This window comes from Rhinolophus sinicus, linkage group LG06 (genome assembly GCF_036562045.2).
Source record: "Rhinolophus sinicus isolate RSC01 linkage group LG06, ASM3656204v1, whole genome shotgun sequence".
Lineage (NCBI taxonomy): Eukaryota > Metazoa > Chordata > Mammalia > Chiroptera > Rhinolophidae > Rhinolophus > Rhinolophus sinicus.
The window spans coordinates 91,050,045-91,060,035 of NC_133756.1; the positions used below are offsets into that span (position 1 = coordinate 91,050,045).

General features: G+C 45.6%; 1 protein-coding gene across 1 annotated transcript; it reads left to right on the forward strand.

Annotated features, from left to right (window-relative positions):
- Positions 1-879: 879 nt before the first annotated feature.
- On the forward strand, positions 880-7,547 carry LOC141572190 (endogenous retrovirus group K member 113 Env polyprotein-like). The gene is made up of 2 exons (XM_074335527.1): positions 880-1,233; positions 5,833-7,547. Exon 2 carries the CDS (start codon positions 5,834-5,836, stop codon positions 6,830-6,832), a length of 999 nt encoding a protein of 332 aa, XP_074191628.1. The 5' UTR covers positions 880-1,233; position 5,833; the 3' UTR covers positions 6,833-7,547.
- The last annotated feature ends 2,444 nt before the right edge of the window (positions 7,548-9,991 follow it).

Consider the following 9,991-nt stretch of genomic DNA (forward strand, 5'->3'; position numbering starts at 1 on the left):
CATGAACCATAAAAGAAAAAATGGTAATTTGGACTTTATTAAATTTAAATACCTTTTCTCCTGAAAAGACATTATTAAGAAAATGGAAACACCAGTCACAGACTGGCAAAACAATATCTGGTAAAGGATTTGTTTCTGACTATATTAAAAATTGTTTTAACAAAATAGTAAGAAATTAAAACTGGACAAAGAATTTGAACAGACACTTTGCCAAAGAAGATAACTATAGGCAAATAAGCACATTAAAGAGCCTCAACATCATAAGTCATTTTGGAAATGCAAACTCAAGTCACAGTGAGATGCCATTCACTATACATCCACTAGAGTAGCTAAAATTTTAACAACTGACGCCAAGTGACAGCACCCAAGTGGAGCATCTGAAACAGATTCATTGCTGGCAGAAATGCAAAATGGTATGGCCACGTTAGAAAAACAGATACGTATAAAACATATAATTATTGTTTGCCCCAGCAATTCCACTCCCAAGCATTTCCCAGGAGAAATGAAAACATATGTCCCCATAAGGACTTGTACGTGAATGTTCACAGCAGCTTTATTCATAATGATCCCAAACTGGAAACAACCAAATGTCCATCAACTGGTGAATGAATACACAAATTGTGCTTTAGCCATACGATGGAACATTGGTCATTAAAAAAGGAATGAACTACTGATATGAGCAACAATAAGGATGACTCTCAAAAGCATTATGCTAAATGGAAGAAGCTGGACCAAGAGAGACTGCATATAGTATCATTCCATTCCAATGGCATCCTAGAAAAGGCAGAATTGTTCTGCCTGCAAGGGGATCTTGAGCTTGTAAGCTGCTGAGGAATTTGGTGGGAGCGGCCATTCCCAGACACAGAAGGCTGATGCCTATCAGGGCAATTGATAAGATAATTACTTGTGAGTTTCGGTGAATTTTGTATCCTCTATGTGAAAGCTAAAGAATTTACATTTGTTATGTTAATACATACTTGCACGTGTTCAAACTGCTTATATGGGAGCAGTAAAATAAACTTAGTGTCTTCAGGATCACTGAAGTCCGCGATCGCCATCATATGTGAGAGTGTCTTTTATTCATTCCCACTCCCCCATTCGGGAACCCATCGACTCGTGGCGGCTGGCCCGTCACACTTGGCGCCCAACGTGGGGCTCGAATACGGGGGTAACAGTGAGGAACACCGCGTGGAAAGGGCCCCGGCTCATTAGAGCTGAATCAGTGGATGCACGGTGAGTGAGACACGATCCCCTCGGTTGAATGAATGTGTGAATGATTGATAGTTCCACGACTTTTTGTCACGGAGCTTGATTGGGCCCCAATCCAGAAGGGCACCTGATTGTTTCTTTGTTTGAAAGAAGGACCGAGTTAGGGAAAAGAATGGGTCACGCCAGCAGCAAGGACCTGTATGTTAGAGGACTTAAGAAATTGCTTGCCGCCCGTGGCAGTCGGGTGAGCAGAGAACAGTTAGATAAGTTTTTAGAATTTGTAAAAGAAGTTTGTCCGTGGTTTCCTGAAGAAGGAACGGTCAGCCTGGGAACCTGGCAGAAAGTGGGAAAACAGTTAAAGGATTTTTACACTGACCACGGGCCTCAGCAGGTTCCGATTGAAACATTTGGACTGTGGACTTTGATCCGAGACTGTTTGAACCTTAAACATGAGGAATGCAAATTAGAGAAAGTAAAACAAGCCGGTGATGAGGAGGGAGAGAGCGCAAAGTTGTTAGAGGGAGTTCTTAAGGTTAATAAAGAGCCTGTTTTTCAGGAAACTCTGGTCAAGCACCGGGAAGATTTAAAACCTCAGGATCAGGAAAAATTAGAAGATGAGGGAGCCAAATATGATAGGGACAAAAACCCTCCTTTAGTGGCTGTGGCTTGGGAGGACGAGCAACTTGCAGATACTGCACTTTCTCTTGCAGATCAAATAAAAAAGATTCAGGGACAGTTGATAGAACTTAAAGTTGCTGTAGACGGAGGAAATTGTCCTCGGAATAAAGATCCCCCCATAGTTGATCCCTCTGCACCACCTCCTGAGGAGTCCTGTAGGTGGGGACCTCCGCCGCAGTCCCCGGTTTGGGACATGCCTGCAGAGCCTTCGCCAAGTTATGTTAAGCCAGGATCGGACTCTGTTGTACTATCCCCTCTTCAAATAGCTTGTGAAGAGGCTCACAAGCAAGGGGAATCTACAGAGCAGTTTGGCGTATATCCTATTTTTGAAAGATATGATCAGGCAGGACGTAGGGTTAGGGATTGGAGGCCTTTCCAGTGGAAGCAGATAAAAGAATTGAAAGAGGCTTGTGTGCAGTATGGGCCTATTGCCCCTTTTACCCTGGCAATTTTGGATGTTCTGGCTACTGAAGCCACCCCTCCAGAGGATTGGAAGCTTATTGCTCATGCTTGCCTTTCAGGAGGCGATCATCTCTTATGGAGATCTGAGTTTTATGAAAACTGCAAAAAGAAAGCTAATCAAAACAATTTGAGGCGAGTTCCCATTACTTTTGAGATGTTGGCCGGTGAAGGCATTTATGCTGAAATAAGAAACCAAATGGGCTTTGCGGCAGGAGCTTATGCTCAGACTTCTGCCGCTGCAAAGGAAGCCTGGCGTATGCTACCAGAAACTTCCCGCAAAGAGGAACATGTATCTCAGATAAGACAGGGAGCGGATGAGCCCTTCCAAGATTTTGTGTCCCGCCTTACCACTGCGGCTGGACGGATTTTTGGGGCGTCAATGGCTACCCAGTCCTTTATAACGCAGCTTGCCTATGAAAATGCCAATTCGGCATGTCAAGCCGTTATCAGGCCAATTAGGAAGAAAGGAGATTTATCTGAATACATTCGCCTGTGTACTGATGTGGGCCCCTCTTTTACCCAGGGAATAGCGATAGCAGCTGCTCTTCAGGGAAAGCCTATGAGGGAAGTGCTCAATCAACAGGCAAGACTTCATACAGGGAATCGTACTGGAGCATGTTTTACTTGCGGGAAAAGGGGACATCGAGCAGCCCAATGCCCCGATAAGGGAAAAACAGGGACTGTAGCTGCTCCTGTTAAAAAACCTCCAGATATCTGTCCTAAATGTAGGAGAGGAAAGCATTGGGCTAATGAGTGTAAATCTAGGATAGATAAAGATGGAAAACCGATTCAGGGAAACTGGGTGAGGGGCCAGCCCCAGGCCCCGAATCAGCAATGTTATGGGGCTCTGCAGGTTCCCGAGCAGAAAGGGAACGAACCTCAGAAAAGAAATACATCACAGATTTATTCCGGGCCACCTCAGGCAGCGCAGGACAAGGACGTCAGGAACCTATATCGCCCAATCCCAATTTACAGAGGACAGGTTTGGGGTATTTTCCCCAGGGGTCATAGATTTACCTGTACTCCACCAAAAAACAGCAGAGGCTATTACTTGGAAATCTGATACGCCTGTGTGGATAGATCAATGGCCCCTTACTAAAGAAAAAATCTTGGCCGCTCAAGCGCTAGTACAGGAGCAGCTTGAACAAGGCAACATAACTGAATCAACCTCTCCTTGGAATTCACCCATTTTTGTAATTAAGAAAAAATCAGGGAAATGGAGATTGTTGCAGGATTTGAGAAAAGTGAATGAAACTATGGAAGTTATGGGGGCTTTGCAACCAGGATTACCTCATCCCTCTGCCATACCAAAAGACACTTATAAAATAGTCTTGGATTTGAAGGATTGTTTTTATACTATTCCCCTCCATCCCCAAGATTGTAAGAGATTTGCTTTTAGTATTCCTAGTCCAAATTTTCAGGAACCTATGAAAAGATATCAATGGCAAGTTCTCCCCCAAGGTATGGCTAATAGCCCCACTTTATGTCAGAAGTTTGTTAGTGAAGCAATTGATAACACCAAAAAACAGTTTCCTTCTGTGTATATCATTCATTATATGGATGACATCTTATTGGCTTGTAAGAAAGAAGGAATGTTGTTAGCTTGCTTTGCAGATATAAAAAAGAATCTTCTAGCCTCAGGTCTTATTATTGCACCTGAGAAAGTACAGAGAAGTGAGCCTTATTCTTACTTGGGATTTCAGTTGTTGGCTCAGTATTTCACTCCACAAAAAATAGAGCTTAGGAAAGATCATCTTAAATCTCTTAATGATTTTCAAAAACTGTTGGGAGATATTAATTGGCTGCGCCCTTCTTTGGGACTAACTACTGGAGATCTTAAACCACTGTTTGAAATTTTAAAAGGAGATTCTGATCCGACCTCGCCCAGGTCTCTTACTGAGCCGCTCTTTCTAAGGTTGAGGAAGCCATTCAGCAACAGCATGTTTCTTTTTTAGATTATTCTAAACCTCTATATGTGTATGTTTTAGACACCAAACATACACCCACAGCAGTGTTGTGGCAAGAAGGGCCACTTAGATGGATACACCTCCATGTGGCTGCACAAAAGAATCTTACACCTTATTATGAATTTGTGGCCAGTTTAATTCAGGAGAGCCGCTTGGAAGCTCGAAAATTTTATGGAAAGGAGCCAGATTCTATTGTTATTCCTTTTACAAAAGCACAGATTCAAGGCCTGATGCAGTTTACTAACAGTTTTCCTGTTGCATTGGCTCATTTTGTGGGAACTTTAGATAATCATTATCCTAAGCATAAATTGCTTCAAGTTTTTCAGCATCATGCTCCTATTTTTCCTTCAGTTGTGTCACACGCTCCTCTTCCTGCTGTACTTAATATATTTACTGATGGATCTAGTAATGGTGTAGCTGTCTATGCACTCAATGATAAGGTCATTAAAAGAGTGCAGACACCTCCAGCCTCAGCTCAAATAGTTGAGCTTGAGCAGTTCATATGGTTTTGCTTGATTTTGCTTCCCAGTCTTTTAATTTATTTTCTGATAGCCATTATGTAGTTCGTGCTATCCAAAGTTTAGAAACAGTACCTTTTATTAGTACCAGCAATCCTGTTATTCAGGATCTGTTTCTTCAGATACAGCGGGCCATTCAGCTGCGCTGTGAAAAATTTTATATTGGCCATATTAGAGCTCATTCTAATCTTCCAGGCCCTTTGGCCTCAGGAAATCAAATTGCAGACTCTGCCACTCAGCTCGTTGCCTTGACTCAAATAGAAAAGGCACAAAAGGCTCATAGCCTCCACCATCAAAATAGCCAGAGCTTGAGATTGCAGTATAATATAACCAGAGAAGCAGCACGTCAGATAGTAAAACAATGTCCGGACTGTTCACATCTTCTGCCTGTGCCTCATTATGGAGTCAACCCCCGAGGCTTACGTCCTAATGACTTATGGCAAATGGATGTGACTCATATACCTGAATTTGGAAAATTAAAATATGTTCATGTCTCCATCGATACATTCTCCGGATTCGTTGTGGCTTCTGTTCAGACAGGAGAAGCAACGTCACACGTAATTAGACATTGTCTTGCTGCATTTGCCATGATTGGAACTCCTAAAAAACTTAAAACAGATAATGGCTCAGGTTATACCAGCAAAAAATTTGCTCTATTTTGCCAGCAATTTTCAATCAATCATGTTACTGGCATTCCTTACAATCCCCAAGGACAAGGGATTGTTGAGCATACTCATGGTACATTAAAAGTTAATTTACAAAAAATAAAAAAGGGGGAGTTATATCCCCTGACACCTCATAATTATTTGTCTCATTCTCTCTTTATTCAAAATTTTTTGACCTTGGATGCCCATGGCAAGAGTGCTGCAGAGCGCTTTTGGCATCCTTCCACTGCTCCTCAGGCTTTGGTCAAATGGAGAGATCCACTTACGGGCTCTTGGCAAGGCCCAGATCCAGTCCTCATATGGGGACGAGGACATGTATGTGTTTTTCCACAGGATGCAGAAGGCCCTCGGTGGCTGCCAGAAAGATTGGTGCGACATGTGGACCCTCAGCCCATTGATGATGCTACTGATGCTTTGCCAAGCGGAACCTGACCAGACGTATTGGGCCTATGTACCTGATCCACCAATCCTCCACCCCGCTGTGTGGGACGTCCTGAGATTCCAGTCTATGTTAATGAGATTGCCCTCTGATGGACACATAAAACAACAACTAGAGAAGAATTTCACTTATAATGGTATAGGAACAGGTTTGCCTATTTGTATTGCAAATAATAGGTCAACATCTGGGTGCTTGCGTAGTTCTCCTGTCACTATGCACATTAATGACTCTTTAGTTGGATGGACTGTTCGTCTTAATAAAAGATTGAAATTAAATATTGAGACTGTCCCATGGAGAGACTGTCCTGGCAATGATCCTGTTCGTTATGACATTCCTGGAACAGGCAGATACATCATTAACTGGTCAAGAAGTAACCAGTCAGGATGGGCCCGAGAACTGATTTCTGGATTTTGGACTTCTGATACACAATATCAGCAAAATTCATTATGGAGACTTATGGGAGTAATAGGTGAAGTTGTTCAAATAGTTGAGTTCTGTAAATCAGGCACTCCCTGCAGTCATGTGAGTGTCTTGAAAGATGGGACTAGAGATTGGACTACTGTTGCTAAGACTGTTAATATATCTGCTTGTGTTCCTTCTCCTTATGCACTGTTGATTGGAAATGTTAATGTACACTTTATAGGAAATCAATTTAGTGTATCCTGTAGTAATTGTTCTTTAGCAAATTGTATTTCTTGGGTACCATTAGGAACTCATGTTATGATACTTAAACAACCATCTTTTGTTATGCTTCCTGTTAATATTTCTGGACCTTGGTATGCTGAAAGAAGTTTGCAGGTTTTTAAAGAAATTGAGTATGCTTTGAGTAGGCCAAAGCGGTTTATTGGGCTTCTGTGTCTGCTTGGTTCTGTGCCTACTCCCCATCCTCATTAGATGTTTCATCAGCAGGATGTTAGACTTACGAGCTGACATCCATCAGCTTGAGCTTAAGGCAAGTCTTAAGACTCTCACCCCTGTGCATTTATGAGGGACGGATTAGTCAACGACGGGCAAATACTTGGGAGCCGCTTCAACACCTAAGACAGGGCTTGTATGATAAAATATAAGTACCAAAGACGGGTAAGTTGAGGCAGGCGTCCTGGGATGCCTAAGACAGGCGCCGTCACCTCTCCATCCTGACTGGATGGATTTTGTTCATATAAAATAAAAAAGGGGGAGATGTGGGGAGCCATGGTTACAGGAAACTCTGAGCTTTGCAGAATGTCTCAGTTTATGCTACCTGTTTCCTCCCCCTGAGGCAATTGTCTCTGCCTGCACCTGAGGGGAGCTTGAGCTTGTAAGCTGCTGAGGAATTTGGTGGGAGCGGCCAGTTCCCAGACACAGAAGGCTGATGCCTATCAGGGCAATTGATAAGATAATTACTTGTGAGTTTCGGTGAATTTTGTATCCTCTATGTGAAAGCTAAAGAATTTACATTTGTTATGTTAATACATACTTGCACGTGCTCAAACTGCTTATATGGGAGCAGTAAAATAAACTTAGTGTCTTCAGGATCACTGAAGTCCGCGATCGCCATCATATGTGAGAGTGTCTTTTATTCATTCCCACTCCCCCATTCGGGAACCCATCGACTCGTGGCGGCTGGCCCGTCACAGTCTATGAAACCCTCTCACTTTGTACAACTCTTGGAAGCTCCTTTCTGTTTTATAGACTCGATGCTTTCTAATTCATGAATTGCTAAATAAAAGTCAACTAGGTCAGGAAATTAAACGTCTGAAATGTCACCAGCATTTCAGTTTGAAACTGAAATTTAAAAACAATAGCATCAATAAACATTAAATAGTTGGTTATAATATTAATAAACTATGTGAGATACCTGGCACTGTGATCTTGGTTTAAGCAAAGATTTCCTAGATAATGCACTAAAAGCATGAACCATAAAAGAAAAAATGGTAATTTGGACTTTATTAAATTTAAATACTGTGGGGGCGGGGCCCCAGAGAGTAGTTTCCAGGCTCTCGGCCTCACATAGAAAGGTGTTGGCTCAGGTAGTAAATGGCCAACTGTGATTGCATGGCCATCAGCTGTGGCTAGTTGGCCGTCAGCTGTAACCAGTGAGCCATTGGCCACAATATAACTGCTGTGGCTATGCTAGGAGAGGAGAGAAGAGAGAAGAGAGAAAGGATGGGGCTAGCAAGGAGATGGCGGCTGGGCTGGCAAACGTGGATGGCGGTTTGCGGACAGTGTGAATCCAGCCTCCAGTGAGAGTATAGTGCCGCAAGAGAGAATAAAGTGGTATGACTCCCCTACCTATGGCTCCGTGGGTGTTCCTTTTTGGCCTCACCATATCCTGCGTTCTTGTATGGGGAGCGGGAGCAGAGACCCCGCAGGCCTCCCTGCATGACAAATGGTGCAGCGAGCAGGGTCTCCCGCACGACAAATGGCGCAGCGAGCAGGGTCCCCAGCATGACACATGGCGTAGTCGGCAGGATATGGTGCCAGGCAAAGCTCTCCAAAGGACGGTGGAGCAGTTTGTGCGTGTGAACACCCAGTCTCAGGAAAACCAGGAGGAGCAGCTGCCGGAGAGCTGGACCCCCGTGGAGGGGTGGGAGGACGTGGACGGTTCTCCCACCAGCACAGGAAGAGCCGTGCAGCTGCTGGAGAGATGGAGCCCCGTGGAGAGGTGGAAAGATGTGGACGGTTCTCCCACCAGCACAGGAAAAGCCATGCAGCTGCTGCAGAGATGGAGCCCCGCGGAGAGGTGGAAAGATGTGGACGGTTCCCCAACCAGCACAGGCCGGAGAAAGCGAAGGTCGTTGCAGCCCTGTGGGCCGGGAAGTTCCTGCTCAGGCAGCCCGGATGCAGGACTTATAGTCCCAGGAGGTAACGCTTGCTGAGTCCTCTGTGGGAGATGAGGGTGAGGTCACGGTCGTCCCTCACTCCCAGGACAGCCCTGGTGAATGACTATGGACTATGGGGAATTGCCTTCCATCCCTAATTTAATGGACCGCTTGACTGTTTGTTTGGGAACTGTTGTTAGTGGAACTGGGGGATATTTGCTTTTGTCTTGACTGGCCGCCATTGAGAATATGTAAGCACCTTGATTGTGAGTCGCTGTTGTTCCAGCAGGGTACCCTGAGAGGCACAGAGAGAGTGGCAGTGCGCTGAGAGGTCTGGCTGAGCCCTGAAGATACCCTGGCTGTGCCCAGGAAGTCGGGCTGTTCCCAGAGAGTGGCAGTGCCCTGAGAGCCCTGGCTGTGTCCAGGAAGTTTGGCTGAGCCCTGAAGATACCCTGGCTGTGCCCAGGAAGTCGGGCTATTCCCAGAGAGAGTGGCAGTGCCCTGAGAGCCCTGGCTGAGTCCAGGAAGTCTGGCTGAGCCCTGAAGGTACCCTGGCTGTGCCCAGGAAGTCGGGCTGTTCCCAGAGAGAGTGGCAGTGCCCTGAGAGCCCTGGCTGTGTCCAGGAAGTGTGGCTGTGCCCACAGAGAGTGGCAGTGCCCTGAGAGCCCTGGCTGTGTCCAGGAAGTGTGGCTGTTCCCAGAGAAAGTGGCAGTGCCCTGAGAAATCCTAGCTGTGCCCGGGGAAACTAGTGGTACCCTAAGAAGTCCAGGAAGTCTGGCTGTGCCCAGGAGTACTGGTGGTGCCCTGAGAAACCCTGGCTGTGCCCAGAGAGCCTGGCTGTGTCCAGGATATTGCATTCACCCCCAGGCTCCTCGCACAGGTCCCCTCGCGGAAGACGCTTGTCGCGTAGATTGTGAGGCGAGAGCCTGTAGGGGTGGAGTGTGGGGGCGGGGCCCCAGAGAGTAGTTTCCAGGCTCTCGGCCTCACATAGACAGGTGCTGGCTCAGGTAGTAAATGGCCAACTGTGATTGCATGGCCATCAGCTGTGGCTAGTTGGCCGTCAGCTGTAACCAGTGAGCCATTGGCCACAATATAACTGCTGTGGCTATGCTAGGAGAGAGGGAGAGAAGAGAGAAGAGAGAAAGGATGGGGCTAGCAAGGAGATGGCGGCTGGGCTGGCAAACGTGGATGGCGGTTTGCGGACAGTGTGAATCCAGCCTCCAGTGAGAGTATAGTGCCGCAAGAGAGAATA

What these genes read in the sequence shown, in the direction of transcription:
- LOC141572190 (XM_074335527.1), top strand. Translation starts at nt 5,834, where the DNA reads ATGCAGAAGGCCCTCGGTGGCTGCCAGAAAGATTGGTGCGACATGTGG.